At 34.7% G+C, this 18,105-nt stretch overlaps 1 protein-coding gene across 1 annotated transcript; it reads right to left on the bottom strand.

Moving 5' to 3' along the window:
* Positions 1 to 633: 633 nt before the first annotated feature.
* On the bottom strand, positions 634 to 3,694 carry LOC138870985 (uncharacterized). The gene is made up of 7 exons (XM_070148829.1): positions 3,678 to 3,694; positions 3,037 to 3,208; positions 2,294 to 2,348; positions 1,923 to 2,157; positions 1,771 to 1,823; positions 1,227 to 1,654; positions 634 to 942 (listed from the first exon to the last, which is right to left on the bottom strand). Exons 1-7 carry the CDS (start codon positions 3,692 to 3,694, stop codon positions 634 to 636), a joined length of 1,269 nt encoding a protein of 422 aa, XP_070004930.1.
* Positions 3,695 to 18,105: the final 14,411 nt, after the last annotated feature.

Below are 18,105 nucleotides of genomic sequence, written 5' to 3'. Positions count from 1 at the left end.
TGTTCTTAACTTTCTATTGCATTATCCTTGTTATTTGTTGGTATTTGCTTTATATTTCTTAGTTGCAGTATGATTCTTAGTTTTTATTAAGTTCTTTTTCTATAACTTCAGCTTAGAGATACTGCAGCTTATGTTTGTACATGCATTTCCTTTTGTGTGTTGTACGCGTATGTGTGTGTGTGTGAGTATGTGTATATGTGTGAGTGTGTGTGTGTGTGTGTGTATGTGTGTTTGTTTAAGGATATGTATTTCACATATTGTAAGCTGATGTTTTTTGTCATAAAAGTCATTGCATACTTTTTAAAAATGCAACCAAACTTGTAAGCCTGCGCAACAAAAATGAGTGATTTGTACTTTAGCAGTATATAAAATAGTCCAAGAACTTATTTTTTTTATTCCTATGAAAAAAATCACATTTCAATTATGTCATACAATAAAGAAAGTCTAGATTCAGACCAAGGATTATTGAAGGTTGGAGTATTTTTCAGTGTGTTTTTTGGAATATGGATGAGGTGCTGGAGAAGACAAGCAAGTTGTTCTGTTATGCCCAGCTTGTTTACATCGACTGCATTTGGTAGACTTGAATGGTACTGATTCAGTCGCAGGTATATGCCTCTTCTTTTGTCTTATTCCTTATAAAATCTCTACATCGGGAGGTTTTGTGATCTCATATTGTACATTTTGTGGTATATCCCATGATTTTTGATCTCTCACGGTATTCACATGTCCTTCATATGTTTTCAACCATATTTCCCTTGAATACCAATTTGAGTAGTAATCAGATTTCTTCAAATATCTCTTATTTATAGCAGCAATTGCATGTGGACAGGGCAATTCATCAAGTTGGAATTCCAGGCAGTCGCAAGTTCTCTTCTTTAAGTCCACAATGAATTTGACTCCTTCACTATTTATTCTAAACAACATTGAGTCAAGGTTGAACACCTAACAAGGAATAAAAAATTAAAACAAACTATATTAGTGTATTTTTGCTTCAAAAAGAAAAAGTATGAAATTTTTTAAATGTAAGCAGTAAATCACTGCAACAGATATAAAAAGCTGAAGTTAATAAATATACTCACAAATATTTTGCAAGCCAAGTCCATATTCCTAGTCATCTCTTCTTCTGCCCATATTGATACTCTGTGAAAAGTTTCATTTGCCTTTTTTCTCCGTTCGTAAAACTACTCTCCCAACATTTCTTGGATGAAATCTAACATTCTTAAAACAGGCATTTCTCTCCCTTTTAGTAAAACAGAATTCATTGATTCTACCATGTTTGTTTTTAGCATATCATAATGTCGCCGTGGGAACCACGATCGAGCCCATCTCTTGGGAGGCTCTTCCATTATGTAATTGTATGTTTTCTTGTCAATACTTTTGAGTTGGGACATTAACTGATTAAAATCTTCACATTTGTATGACCTTGCAGCACTTTGAAAAAGATTTATTACCGTGGCTTTTACATGTCTTTGCTTTAAATTTATCTCAAAGTGATAGAGGCAAATACCATGGTGAGCTTTAGGAAAAACTTTTCTAATCCCATTTGCGATCGATTGGTTTCTATCTGACAAGAAAACCAGTTCACGACAGACTTGAATTGCTTCTCTCATTTCCCCGAAGAACCAAATGTATGCCTTATTGTTTTCTGAATTTGCTACACCAAAACATAGAGGAAAGATTTGATTGTTTGCATCCTTTGATACAACAACAAATAGAACACCACGATATTTGACTTTAAAAACGTTGCATCTACTGCAATAACGGGTCTACAGTAGGACCAACCAGCTATTGATGCCACAGGAGCAAAGAACATGTAAGCAAATCTGTACAGTGAAACACAAAAAAATAAATCATAAGATGTGAAGTTTTTCAAATAGGAACATTTGAAACTTCAGGCTGATGGTTAGTATTGTTTTGCTTACCTATTCTGCGCATCTCTTTTTATGCTTGTGTACGTTCCTGGGTTTTTGCCCACCATCATGTGTAGGTATGAAGGAAGAATCTGGTAGTTCTCTTCAGGTGTTCCCCTTATGCAAGCAACAGCTTTTTGAATAGCACGCCATGCCTTGTGATAACCACTGTCAATTCCAAATTTCTTTTTCATTTCATTTTCTACAAAGGCTAGTGTAACCTCTATCTTTTTGTCTCGAACATGGTCTATAGTTTGTTCACTTATAAAATTTGATGTAACATGCTTCTGATCTGATTTTCTTGCATCAACCGAGCATTCATGGATGTTATGATATTTTATCACCCTGAATAGTGTGGAATATTTTATTCTGGTAGCACGTACATTCCAACCACATTTGTCCACGATGCATTTCAGCTAGTATCTCTTTGAACATGATCTAACAACAGTGAATTCAACTTTCTGGTTTAGCTCCAAGCTGCAGAAAAATTTAGTCATGTTTTGTTTGTTCTCAAAAATTGATCCAACTCTTACTTCCTCAGGCAACACATCGTGCCTAAGTATTTTACATGGTGGAGATTCTTTCAGCTTTCTCCTCACTCTTTTTCTTGATTTTTAAGAAGCACAAGAACTTTCAGTAATTTCTTCAATTCTATCTGATATTATCGGTATAAGCTCCATGTTTACTTCATCTTCGTTGTTGCTTATCATTGCAGAAGGTAAAAAAAGCTTTGTTGGATTGTGTGTTGGTTGTCAATTTGCATTATTAGTTGTCCTTCTTCTTCTTGGTCATCGACAAACTGGTATGAATTTATTAGAGGAGGGGATAATTGTTGCATCATTATATATTCTGAAGCAGCTGTAATGTTAGAATGTTGTTGCTCGTTGTCTACTTCCATTATTGGCTGTCCTACTTCATGTTGATAATCAACAAAAGGTTCTGAATCTATCGCATATGCAAGCGATTGTTTGAATACAGCAGATTCTGAAGGATATATTTTTTCGATGATGAAATGTCAATTCTTGTAGGGTGAATCAGTTGTAAGCAAATGTATACATGTACTGAGTTCTTCATATGAAGTTACAAGCATTCATTTGCTTGTATTTAGTTTGATATCAAATCATACTTTTAGTGCATATCTGGTTGAATCAATATTTGCAACTTTACTAATTTTCTTCAGGAAAGTATTGAATGATATGTGCTTATTAAGTAGAATAAGTTTTGTATCATGATCCAAGTATTTGAAATCAGGAGTCCAACTCCCATTGAAAGTTATAACAGCGCAAATTGAACTCATCCTGCAGATTCATGTTAGTGGCAAGTATTAGGAAAGCGAATAGAAGAATTTTTAGGTTGTTTGTGCTAAAGTTTTTACAAATGAACTAAATCACTTAGGCATTTTCTGCAGAAATTTTTTGGAAAAAGATGTATGACATAATTAATGAATGCTACACAGAAAACTTCAACTTATTAAGTGCAAAAGTTTTTAGAAATAAGCTTAATAACTTCAGCATATCAGCTGAAGTTTTTTTGAAAAAGCTGTATGACAGGGATTCATGAATGCAAGGAAGATAACTTCAGCTCATTAGGTGCTGAAGATTTTAGAAATAAACTAAAGAACTTCAGCACATTGGGCTGAAGTTTTAGCAAATGAATTCAACAAACTTGAGCATGTTTCAGCATTAATTACATAGTATACATGAGTAACCTACACAATTAAAGTAGTAATTATATTGCGTTGGGGGTATGTGTTAGTGTAATAATTACATTCCTATCACATTCATGCACGCTTTTCATTAGACAACGTTTAAAATTCCTCTTTGCCTTTTTATATACCATGCAGAAGTTTTTTCCCCTATATAAGCACGCTATTCCTTATGAGTTTATTCACTCAAACACATATATTTTAGCAGACATAATAAAATACAAAAAGAAAAAAATAGATGCTACCATCAGGCAAATAGTGGAAGAAATCAAGCAAGACATTACAGAGGCTTTTGAGCTGAAACTGGATGAGCTCATACACAAGTACGACAGGGAGCTGGAAGAAATTAACAACAAGCTTGATACGCTTGTGATGTATACAAGATTTGATAATCTTGGTGATGAAGATGCTCGTCCATCTGGTAGTGACGACGATGATGATGATGATGATAATGATATGGGCGATTAGTTTTCTTTTTATTATTTATATTTATGTAGTTTAATTTATCTTTTTTGATGTTTAATGAAATATTCAGTTTTTGTTTTAAGTTTTTTCTGCATTGTTTTTTAATATTAGTTCTATTCAAAGTCAAAAAATAGCAGAGGAAATGAACTATATAAGTTCAGCAGGAATTAACAAAAACTAATCCGAATATTAAGCATTTTTTGGTATGAAATTTTTTCAAAAAATCATAATAAAATACACAGTGCTTGATGGAAACTTCAAGCATGAACTAAAAAATCTTTTTAAACTTAGAAACTAACAGAACAATTAACAAAAACTTATCCGAAAATTACATATTGCACGACAAAATATTAAGCATTTTTAGCAGACGAACTAAAAAACTTCAGCATACAAAAAATTATATGAAAAATATTTTACATATTCTTGAAAACATAAGCATTTTTTGGTATGAAGTTTTTCCAAAAAATGATAATAAAATATATAGTGCGGGAGGAAAACTTCAACTCCATCAACCGAAGTTTTTACAGATTAACTAAAGAACTTCAGCACCCGCGCTGAAGTTTTTTGTGCAATATGAAATTTTAATTTATGTTTTATTTTTTACCCAGTGTAGGAGGAAAACTTCAGCTCCTCCTACTGAAGTTTATAAATATTAACTAAAAACTTCAGCATCTATGCTGAAGTTTTTTGTGCAATATGAAATTTTAATTGATGTTTTATTTTTTATTACAGAGTGTAATAGGAAAACTTCAGCTTCTCCTGCTGAAGTTTGTAAATATTAACTAAAAAAACTTCAGCACCTATGCCGAAGTTTTTTGTGCAATATGAAATTTTAATTGCTGTTTTATTTTTTTACGCAGTGTAATAGAAAAACTTCAGCTCCTCCTGTTGAAGTTTTTAAATATTAACTAAAAAACTTCAGCACTTATGCCGAAGTTTTTTGTGCAATATGAAATTTTAATTGATGTTTTATTTTTTTTACAGAGTGTAATAGGAAAACTTCAGTTTCTCCTGCTGAAGTTTGTAAATATTAACTAAAACATTTTAGCACATATGCCGAAGTTTTTTGGGCAATATAAAATTTTAATTGATGTTTTATTTTTTTTACGCAGTGTAATAGAGAAACTTTAGCTCCTCCTGTTGAAGTTTTTAATTATTAACTAAAAAACTTCGGCACCTATGCCGGACTTTTTTGCACATAGGTGTTTTAAATATTCAAATACTCATATAATGTTTTAATATAATTTTTTCTTCGTTGTGTTATTTGCCTGCTTGTTTTGCTGAATTTTTTAGATATGAACTAAATAATTTCAGCTTGTTTCAGCATATTTGTCGGATTAGAATGTTAGAATTCATCGTCAAATAGATTTAGAATGCAAATTCAGCATATCAGTGAAGTTTGTCAAACAACTTCAATCAATCAATCAGAAAACATGTAATTCAAAAACTATTTTGAATTCTGAAGATGAATTTGAATACTTACAATGTATTTTGTAATTTGAATTTGGAATTTGAATCTGGTTCAAATCTGGTTTGCGAAAGGCGATCTCAGGAGAGACGGACTGATGGACGAGATACGAAGAAGATCTGGAATTTGATTCTGGGTATGCTTGATGCATCTTTTATATGTTTTGGAAGGGGTATAATGATCATATTATTACGGATTTTTTGTTAGTTGGTTACAAAATCAATAATTTTTAAAAATAAGGTATAGGTTAAAAGGTGGCATAAAAATAGGTTACGGCTGCAAATCGCCCCTTTTTTTTGTTGTTGAAGGAAATGAAATATTTATATACTGGTACCTAAAGTTGGTTAATAGAACTAATATTAAAGTTGGTTTTTATTAAACTTAAGGCATTTTGATTGCCAAATTCAGCCAACTCAATACAAACATTATCGAAATTAGTCTAACAAAATGTGTTCCATTTCAAAATATTGGGGTTCAACAAATAAAGATTGAGTTGCAAAATACATCCGTTCATGTAGATTGGATTGCATGCAAGCTTCCTTAGGAGTCCAAAACGCTTTTGATGTTTTTTTGGACAAAAACCACTTTTATACTACTTAAAAAAAGTTACATAAATGAGTAAAACGCAGTACTATACTGCGAACTACGTTAACGGAAATTAGTCCGTTAAAGTAAAACGCAGTATGGTACTGCGTTTTACTTTAATTTTTTTTTTGTAATTCGCAGTACCATACTGCGTTTTACTTTAAATTTTTATTTTTTTGTAATTCGTAGTATAATACTGTGTTTTATAAAGTTGTTTGCAGTATTATACTGCGTTTTACTCTGGTTTTTGGCCCACCAATAATGAACTGACATAACAATAATTCAATACATAAAACGTAGTATTGTACTGCATTTTACATTCGAACTTGCCTTATTTAAAGGCGTTTCAATTTTATGAAAATTCATTCAATCTTCAAACTTACGTTCATACTTCTCTCTTCTTCTTATCAATCATTTTTTTACAATGTCTGAAGTGGCAAAAATAAGGGTTTCACTATATTGGGGGGGGGATGAGGTTGTGTTGGAGAATAACTCTGTGAGGTATAGCTCACCTCCACAATGTCATATTAAATTGCCGCTTACTATGGAGTACGATAAATTGGTATCGTTGTTACGTAAAAAATTAATGAGAGGTGGCGTTCGGTTAACCTTAAAATAACCCGTAAATTTCCGTATTCAGTGACTCCGCAGGGGTTTGCTTATTATTCTGAGTTTAACATCGAGGATGATGAAACTCTTAGAGATTTTTTTGCGGATTCCGGATGAATACATGGAATTTATTGTAATAAAATTATTGGAAATGTACGTCAAGGTGGAAGACGATCCCAATAATGAGGGCGTGCATAGTAGGGATAACCCCCAGTCATCGGGTGGTTATTCTGGAGCAGTTTTTGCCGGATAGATTGCTGATGAAAGAGCTTGCCTTGATTTAAACTTGTCACCACCAGCGAATGAGCAGCCACAAAATAATTTTTTGACTTTATATAATCAACAAGACCACTGGTAAACTTCAATTCCGTGGGTGCTTTAGCGATGTTAATTTTATGTTTTAATTGTATTTGTATTAACACTCATATTTTTCATATGGGGTACCGTCTGGATACGAATTTTACAAGTTATGACCCCGCCCCTAGTTGGAATATGTGTAGTTCTGGAGTATTGGACCACGGTGGTCCATCCGGGAGTCATCACCAACAAGAAAATATCCATCATGAAACGTCAAGACAGTACGACTTGTAAGTAAAGTGATATAGCTATATCTAAAGTATTTATCTAGTTGGGTATATTATCATTTTTTTTATTTTTGTGCAGTGAAAACGAGATTCTTGAAGCTCCTAACCTTACACAGTTGCCCATAGACGACGTATTTACTCGTGATTTGGCAGATGCGTAGAGTCAGGAAGATGATAGTGATTATGACAACAATGCGGATGAGTTTGGGGATGACACACCCTTCCATGATGAGGGTGATGATGAGAAGGAAGTGAATGTTGAACCTAAGCTGACGAGGGAGCATGTTCCTCCACCTCCCGCTAGACCAAGAGTGTACGAGTCCTACGTGCCATTTCATGAGCGGAATATTCCCTACCTTGATAATTTGCCAAGCATGCCGAACGTGGATGCCCTCACAAGGGATGATGATGAATTTCGGTCAGCGATGTGGGATGAGTCTAGACCAGCTGTTCTGACAAAGGGCATGTATTTCCCTGATAAAGCTCGCTTAATTAGGGTTGTAAAAATCTACAGTATAAGAGAGTGTCGTGAGATGACGGTAAGTGAGTCAACTACGGAGAAATACAAGGTTGTATGTCGTAGAGACTTTATGGGTTGTCACTGGATGTTGCGTGCCACCAAGAAGAAATCAGGTTTGTGGAAAGTGGGTAAATTTATTAGCGAGCACAGATGTGAAATGGACACATACAATGAGAATCACTTCAACTTGGATGTGGACTTGATTTCTCTTGTCTTGATTCCATATTTGGAAGTGTCCATTAGGTTCAAGATTAAAGAGTGTATTACAGCCGTCCACCAGGAGTATGGTTGTACTATAACCAAAAGAAAGGCATATCTCGGTCGCAAACATGCCTTTGAACTTATTTATGTCGACTGGGATAAGTCTTTTTCAAATCTTCCCAGGTACATGGCCGCACTGCAACACTTTAACCCTGGGACTGTTGTTGAATGGAGGCGTGAGCAGAGTCCGGACAGACCCGAATATATTTTCAACTATGTGTTCTGGTCATTTAAACCAGCAATTGATGGTTTTGTGCATTGTCGTCCTGTTATTTGCATAGACGGTACTCATGTCTATGGAAAGTATGATATTAAGCTTTTGATTGCAGTTGCAGTAGATGTCAACGGGCAAATATTTCCACTAGCTTTTGCCATATGTGCCAACGAAAGTGAAGAGACATGGACACTTTTTTTGAACCACTTGAAGCAGCACGTTGTCAAACAGCGTTTAGGTATTTGTCTAATATTAGATCGGCATGGTGGTATTTTAAGTTCTGTACGTCACTTGCCTGAATGGCAGGAACCATATGCATACCACCGTTACTATGTGCGTCACCTAAAGGCCAATTTCCAGAAGAAATATCCTGACAAGGCATTGCATGACTTAATGTGGATGGCTGCAACTGAGCACCAGCAGTGCAAATTCATGAGGCGCATGGAAGCGATCCGGCAATTAGAACCACGATCCTATACTTGGTTGATGGGGCATGAGCTTCACATGTGGACATTACATGCTGATGGCGGAAGACGATGGGGAGCCCTCACTACAAACGTGTTGGATTCATTCAACGGCTTGTTGAAGTCTGCCCGTGGACTGCCTGTCACTGCCATTGTCCGCATGACATTCAAACAGAGTGCGGAGAGGTTTGTTGAAAGGCATGCAGCTGCATCAGCATTGATGGACAAGGGTGTTCAATTTATGCCAATACCCATGATAAGATTTGAAAGGTCCAGGAGGCGAGCACAGTGGCATTCATTTATTCAGTACGATCATGAACGGGGTATTTTTGAAGTTAAGACCGCTATCCGCGGACACCGTGGGAATAATCTACAGATGGTGAATGAAAATAGAAGGTTATGTTCATGTGGGAAATGGACCATCTACCACATGCCGTGCGCACATGCGTTGAAGTGCTTTCAACAAGTTGGATATGGGGCAACAAACTATATTGATAGGCAATATAGTGTTGCTGCATACGTAGACACGTATAGTGGGAAGTTGCAACCATTAGGTGCTGAGCATTATTGGCCGCCGGAACCTTTTAAGATGATATGTAACAAGGACTATATGCGCAAGCTGCAAGTGCAAAAGAGAACGCGTATACAGAACCAAATGGATGTTGGTGACACCGTTTATGCGCGTGAATGTGGCGTATGCTTGCAAACAGGACACGACCGTCATAAATGTCCTTCAGGTGGTGTGCGTGGCGGTGGTAATCCGGCTCTTGGTGCAAGTTCGTCGAATGTACCCAACTATCAAGGATACCCCTAGTCTTTTATTTTGGTATTGTTTTTTGTAATACGTGTTATACTTGTGTATGTTGCAATATATATCAAATAAAATTATGTTCCACAATTTGGAATAACTGAAGAAAAAGCTGTTTAATTGTAGGAAAATGTAAATAAAACATTACTACAGCACAAACACAAACATAACAGGCCAACATAATAAAAATACATGAAATATGAAAAATACACTAAACACATACATGCCAATGTTTAGTCCCGATTGCCATTTATTCTCCGCTCCAACCACTTAAATCGTTCTTCCATTCGTTCTTTTTCTTCTTCTACCTCTTTCAGTTTCGCCTTCACCTCTGCAAGTTCCCGTTTATATTTTTCTTTTCGTTCCTTTTGTGTTTCACAATTTCATTGTGCTTTCCATTTTTCTTCTCCCACCTCCTTCAGTTTCGCCCTCATTTTTACAATAATTCTATCGCTTTCTCTTTGTGTTTCCTGTTGGCATAAACACATATTATGAAGAAACTGCAGTTGTTCTCTGTAGCATTCCTGATAACATGGTTCATCAACCCATTCCTCAAAATCACAAATAGGTTCGCTGGGAACCTTGTATAACTGGTTCATACAGCACCAGTAGCGGCGTCCAACTTCACCACCGTCCCAACAATTTTGCATCGAGAATTCTTTTCCACAGTTGCACTTTGGTGGATGAAGAAGTTGAGCCATTTAATGAAATATTTGCTTTTAGTAAAAAAAAACCTTACTTTTAATGAAATATTTGCTTTTACTAATTTTTGAGCGCACAAAATAACTACAATGATGCCATTATTTATAGGCGAGACAAAATACATAAAGCATGGTATAGTACTGCGTTTTATGGAGTTGTCTTGTTGTTCTAAAAAAGATGAAAATCATGTGAAAAAAGCTGGTTTATTGCAGAAAAATTTAATACATAAAGCGTGGTATAGAACTGCATTTTATGGAGTTGTCTTGTCGTTCTTAAAAAGATGAAAACCATGTGAAAAAAGTTGGTTTTAGTTATCCTTTGTGCAGTGATGGTTTTAGTTCTACTGTTTGTTTTTGTGTTACGTTTGCAATGTTTGTGTTTCTTGTGTATTGTTTAAGTAAAACTGCTGTTCAAACGCAATTAAAATAAAATGTTGTTAAAATATAATTGTTATCATTATTTACATAATGCACTATTTACACAAACAAAAAACCTAAGTAAATTAGTGAGTCCCGCAGCCTGTGTGCTTCAGTGCGGCTGCTGGCCTGAGTCGCATCCCCTGTCGCCCGGGTACACTATCTGGATCATCATCATCAAGCTGCCTCTTTATGTGAGGATGTGCAGCAGCATCGACACCACAGCTGACAGGATCAGCAACCTACAAAACAAGTACTAAACTTAGCAGGTGACAAAGTATATTTGTATTGTACGTGTTAAGTCAAAAAATATATTCCCACCGTGGTCTCGTCGGCCTCCTGAATATATGCATCCGTGGTGTCCTCATCAAAGCATGTAGTGGCCTCAAAGATGGGCTGAGACGAAGCCTTCATAAAAACCTTAAAAATTAATTAATGGCAGCTCATTAAGGAAAAGAAAACAAATTGAAATTTTAAAGTAATACAACATACTTGCGCCTGTGGTAGATCTGCATCAATCGCCGGGGATGAGGCATAACTCAACCTGCGCCCGCCATCCATGTCCCGGGTGGGCCGATCCTCAGCTGCGGTAGATGGGCATGCAAAGTTATCCTTCATTATTATGCGTGTTAATTTCAACATTTTTAGAATTGTGTGTGTGTGTGTTAGCTTAATAAATTAAATAATTAATTATGTTTAAAATTGGACTGAATAATTATGTACGGGTTCCAAGCTTGATATTTGAGGCCCGATAGCACCGAGTTATCCTTAATTATTATGCGTGTTAATTTCAACATTTTTAGAAATGTGTGTGTTAGCTTAATAAATTAAATAATTAATTATGTTTAAAATTGGACTGAATAATTATGTACGGGTTCCAAGCTCGATATTTGAGGCCCGGTAGCACCGAGTTATTCTTAATTATTATGCGTGTTAATTTTAACATTTTTAGAATTGTGTGTGTTAGCTTAATAAATTAAATAATTAATTATGTTTAAGATTGGACTGAATAATTATGTATGGGTTCCGGGCTCGATATTTGAGGCCCGGTAGCATCGAATTATCCTTAATTATTATGCGTGTTAATTTCAACATTTTTAGAATTGTGCCTGTTAGCTTAATAAATTAAATAATTAATTATGTTTAAAATTGGACTGAATAATTATGTATGGGTTCCAGGCTCGATATTTGAGGCCCGGTAGCACCGAGTTATCCTTAATTATTATGCGTGTTAATTTCAACATTTTTAGAATTGTGCCTGTTAGCTTAATAAATTAAATAATTAATTATGTTTAAAATTGGACTGAATAATTATGTATGGGTTCCAGGCTCGATATTTGAGGCCCGGTAGCACCGAGTTATCCTTAATTATTATGCGTGTTAATTTCAACATTTTTAGAATTGTGTGTGTTAGCTTAATAAATTAAATAATTAATTATGTTTAAAATTGGACTGAATAATTATGTATGGGTTCCAGGCTCGATATTTGAGGCCCGGTAGCACCGAGTTATCCTTAATTATTATGCGTGTTAATTGTATTAAATTAAATAATTAATTTTGTAAAGTGTAATTGGATAGATTTTGCAGTTACTACATACTTAAACTACATAGACTCTACGCTAAAAGGCTCTACATTTTACTACGCTAAAAGGCTCTATATTTTTCAACACTAAAAGGCTCTATATTTTACTACACTAAAAGGCTCTATATTTTACTACGCTAAAAGGTCAATATTACATATAAAAACAACTAACATAAAATACAAATATGAACAACAAACAAAATAAATAATATTAATTTTTTAACAATACAAATAATTTATCAAATTTTAACAATTTTTTGTACCAAAGCTAATAAATCAATCCGGGTATAAATAAGATACAAATTTAAACACAAACATAACACAAATTAACATGGAAACACATTAAACAATACAAATATGCATGTACTATACGAGTTTCGACATAAACAAAATCGAAATACCTTGATTTAAGTTTTTTGAATTTGATTGAAATCGAATTTTTGCACCCGAAAGAAGGAATCCAAAGCTTGTCTTGTATGTGAGACCTACACTCCTTGCTCTTTAGGTGACGGGTGGGACCGATTTTTTTTTTTTTTAAGTTTGTCGCGGGGTGGGGGAGGGGGGACCAGCAGAATCGAAATTTTTAAAGGAGGGGGGCGTCGGTTCAGTGGTCCAAGGAAGAAGAAGGGAGTTTATTTTATAAAGCTGTTCGCAGTATTATACTGTGTTTTAAGTAAAACGCAGTATAATATTGCGAACAGCTTTATAAAATGCAGTATTATACTGCGAATTACAAAAAAATAAAAATTTAAGGTAAAACGCAGTATGGTACTGCGAATTACAAAAACAAAAAAATTTAAAGTAAAACACAGTACCATACTGCGTTTTACTTTAACGGACTAATTTCCGTTAATGTAGTTTGCAGTATAGTACTGCGTTTTACTCATTTATGTAACTTTTTTTTAAGCAGTATAAAAGTGGTTTTTGTCCAAGAAAAAAAAAAACATCAAAAGTGTTTTGGACTCGCTTCCTTAGCCAAGAAGTACACCACTTGATTTCATTGCTAAAAATTTATGTATGACCACCACCTACTCCAACCGGAGCATTAACAACTCGTAATCACGAATACTGGCGTCATCTGAATGATAACTTTTTTCTAGTTCAGACAAGCATATCTCAATATCTATTTTAATAAGTTGAAGCTCGCATGCTAAATAGAGACGTGCTTTTAGAGCAGGTAGCTCAGCTTCGATAGGAAATATTTCATAACTATAGTTGTAGAAACAAGCCATCCAATCTCTTGCATTGTTTTTGCTTTAAAATTAGACCGTAGATATAATTAATTTATGTCTAATTATATGTAGGAAAGAAAAGAGAGACAAATAATTTTAAAATCTTCGAAGGAAAAAGATAGTAAGATTTCTCAGTCGGCGTTGGTCCCGTGGGGAAAATACATTTATTGGGTGACGAAAATTTAAAATGTTACATCACATACTTTAATATTAGGATGAGTCGTAATAATTCATATGAGCTTGAAAGGATTAAGATCATTCATGAAGTTATAGAGAATTTATGACTATGTTATTGTAAGACCCCGTAAGTTTAACAACCTTGATACCATTATATATAATTGATATGGTATTTTGAGTGGAACATTTTTGTATAAAAAAAAAAGAAAGGTTATTTTCTCACAAAAAAAGAAGGTTATCTTTTTACCATTTTAAGAATTAAGCATGCAAAAATTGTGCTCTTTATATGAGATTAGAAAAATTAGAAGTTGACAAAATATATACATTTTTTACATGGATATTTTAATGAAATAATAGTGTATGCATTTATTTTATATGCTACCACATAACTATAATAGTAAGGTATATAAAATGTATTAAAAGTGAGTAGTATTTTAAGTAATTTGAGATAATGGGAGATTAACTAGTTAATTACTAATTAGTTGATGATTAATTAAGATATTGGATAAATCCTAAAAGACCTTAACGTGGCAGCCCCATATGGTCCATTAAGTGACTCATACACTATGATGCATGGTGTCACATTGTTAGAACATAAGAAAGCTCCATCTCAGTTGTTTCCTCGTTCCTTTTTAGATTTTTATAACAAGATTTAAGATTGAAGTTTGCAAATCTTTTCAGCTGCTAGGTTGTAGGTATATTGCTGAACAATCATTTTTTTTCAGATGCTTATAGTTTTATGGCTACACCTTATCCACTTTCTTTTTCTCGTTGGTAGTGTCATGCACTAGAGCTCTATTTTTCAGTACGCTCACTTAACAAGATTTACACCACTCTTTAGCTTTCTGAACATGATTTGTATAGTGATATTCACTTCCCCCAGCACATGCAAGCCAATGTTTGCTTATACCCTTGAGATTAGAAGATACAAGCATCACGTTTCAGCACAAAGTTATATCCGTAATTGCTACAATCAAATCTCATACAATACTACGTGAGATTTTGCGATTCTAAGAAAGTATGGTGCAATCTTTCTCAAAAATATAATACAGATTTTCTCCTGATTCGATCCGCCGTTATGTCTTTTTCGCAAAAGACGTGTGTTAGAAGGATTGTCAAGAAAATGAGCTAAGGTATGTTAAGACTATCCTTCTTTCCTTTTGGCATGATCCATACGATATAAACGAAACGAGCAAATACACAATTTTCATAAATGACTATTCATAGAAATGCTAGAGATGCCTATGTTCTTGATTCCCCATGTATCCTATTATTCTATCATTGCGAAATAAATAGTTTGCCCATCAACTTTGGAGCGAAATCCCTGTTACACACCTCTCCTTCACGGGAAACTTTTTACACACTCAACCTTTCAAAAATGTGTCTAAGATACATCACTTTTGACCAGATAACACTTGTGTGTTTACACATAAAAAAAAGCGCGTGAAGCCCGTAAAAAATTCGATTTATTTTTTGTCTCCCCTCCCTACAAGAATCCCTCCCCTACCTCTGATCTTCTTCCTCAGACCACCCTCCCCTCATCTTCTTCCCCAAATAAACTGTTTGAAAGAACATAAAATTTTAGATCTAAAATTGAGAGAAATTCATTGGTTTATTGTCCAAATATTATGAAAACTATTTATTTTGTGATAGATTTAAAAGCTTTTAATAGTATTGAAGGTTTGGTGAAAAAATCTAGAATCCACCATTATTGGATATCGAAAAAGTTTGAAAATTCAATTGGGTCTTGTTGATTATTGAGTTGTTGAACTCAATTGTTGGTCGATTGTTTTCGACTAGTTGTTTAGATAGTGTGGTTGAATTTTGGTATTGTTGGAAACTTTCTCACAAACAACATGTTGGCAACAAAAATGGTGCTTAAGATATAAAATGGAAAGATGAAAAAGATGGGTTTTAATTGTAATTTCTAATATTTTTTTCCTTTCTAAAGTCGATGACACGTGTTACGACCCTATTCGGGCGTGACTTTCACGTTGTCTGAAAAAATTAGTCAAGCACAAAAGTGGTGTGTCTTAGATACACTTTTGAAAGGTTGAGTATGTAAAAGACTATCCATGAACGAAAAGTGTGTAACAGGGATTTCGTTGCAAGGTCGATGCGTAAACTATGTATTTTGCCTTCTATCATCTGTTCATGGGCCTTATACATACGTAAGTTGATAAAGTTTATTTCATGATATTAATCAAAGGCATAATGGTCTTATGACGTTCCGAGAAATTTTATTGACGTACTTCTCATGCATTGCATTCATCTATACATGTACATTGACCCATGACCCGATGGCGTTATACGCGTATATATGTATATTATATGTATATGGGATATGGGAAAATGTTACGGTATTATATACGCACCACCACCTGATCAGCTGGTATACGTTGATGATTTTGCCCACAGTGGCTGAAATGATATGATGGGATGCCCTCAGAGACTTGATGATGTTATGAACACATGTACCTATGCCGACATGAAATTCATACGCATATGCATGACACTATAAGTATTTCATGATTTATAGAATTATCCAGACTTATTGGTTAAGTTATTTACTCCATGTTTCTTCCATGTCTTTTATATACTTATTTATGTGCCTTACATACTCGGTACATTATTCGTACTGACGTCCCTTTTGTTGGGGACGCTGCGTTTCATACCCGCAGGTATAGACAATCAGTTTGACAAGCCCTCATATTAGACGAGGTCAACATTCAACGAAGGATCGATAAAACTCCATCTTATTCGGAGTGCAGCCAAGTCTATAAGTCATCATGTCAGAGTTTTGCTACAGATTTATGGGTAGGCCGGTACCCTGTCCCATTTGATGTCAAATAATCTTAGAGGCTTTGTATTCATTTTGTACAGTATGTCAAAGGCCTTGACGGCCCATATGTATTCATGTTTTAAGAACGATAGTTTATTGATAGAGTGTTCGCTCACTTACAATTATGCACTACGAGTTGTTGCCATGTTGGCCCACGATGGTCACAGAAAGAATGAGCTACACAATGGTTTACTCGGACCAGTACGTCACCAAGTGCCAGCCACGCCTCCCATGTTTGGGGCGTGACATAAAATACGAAATTTAGAAAATTTACTAGCGTTTTTCCTTAAAATAATGCTGTGACATAAAATACGAAATTTAGAAAATTTACTAGCGTTTTTCCTTAAAATAATGCTCATACATTTCATTTTATGTGGTGGGATTGGAAATGATAATTATGCTTAACCTACTCATCATTAACTGCTTTTAATAATAGACAAAAAACCTAGAACAAAAACAATTGACACAATTGTGGATACTATTTTAATCTTCCAATTTAATTTTTAATAACTTGCTAATATTACTTTTATTACCTTTTAGTTATATATATATACATTTTATTTAAGCAATTAAGAAATTTTTAATGCCCCCTAAAATTTTGCTTAAAACGCGAAGTTTCGAGGTGTCGAGTTAGGCTTATGTGTTAAAGATTATTGAGGTTCTAGCTCGCCGCGGTATAGACCTTTTGGATTTAACAGTGCATCGAGGAGTTAAAGAAAAATGTTGGTAGAATAAGGCATTTCTGCTGCCTTTATGCGGTTACAGAATCACTTTGTGGGCCGCAGAAAGGCTGCAAAGTGAGGCAGTCATTTGGGTCATTTTTTATGTCACTTTTGCGGCCCATTATGCGACTACATAAATATTTTGTGGGCCGCAATTTGATCGCATATCCAGCCTCGAGATTTCTCAAATGGTGGTTCTGTGGCACATTATGTGACCGTAGAACAGGTATGCGGACCGCAGACTGGTCGCAGACCGAAGCAGAAAATTTCAGTTCCGGAGGGCCATTTTGCGGACTGTAGATATATTATGCGGTCGCATATGCGACCGCAGATTTGTGTCGGGGCTCCTCATTACTAATTTTTAAATCTGATCCTATGTCGATAAAACATATGCCATAATTCATTTTGAGCATATTTCTGATACTTTAGAGTGATAGAAAGAGTTCTAGAGTGAGAAAGTGATCTTCATCAAATTACTCTTCAATTCTTGCTCAAACTTTGAAGATTATCAAGGAAATCACACTAGGTCTTCATCCTATAGGTAAGAATCTATACCCTAGCCCTTAATTTCGAAAATTAATTAAAAATGAGTAATTAATAAGATGGTTCATGCGTATGAGAGTTATTTATCTTGCATGCATGTATGATAAAAGAGTGTAGGGAAAATGTGAGCTAAAAATGGTGATGAATGGGTTGTGGTATGATGAAACCTTCCATAAAAAGGACCTTGAAATCTTAATACACACTTAGTGTTTGATAAAATGCTCAAGTGAGCTAGTACCATGAACGTTTTCCTATTTTTTTGGTTCAATTTATTATATTGCTAAAATAAATTGAGG

The sequence above is a fragment of the Nicotiana sylvestris genome, chromosome 6 (genome assembly GCF_000393655.2).
Source record: "Nicotiana sylvestris chromosome 6, ASM39365v2, whole genome shotgun sequence".
Taxonomy (NCBI): Eukaryota; Viridiplantae; Streptophyta; class Magnoliopsida; order Solanales; family Solanaceae; genus Nicotiana; species Nicotiana sylvestris.
This window is presented reverse-complemented; position numbering and strand designations above follow the sequence as displayed.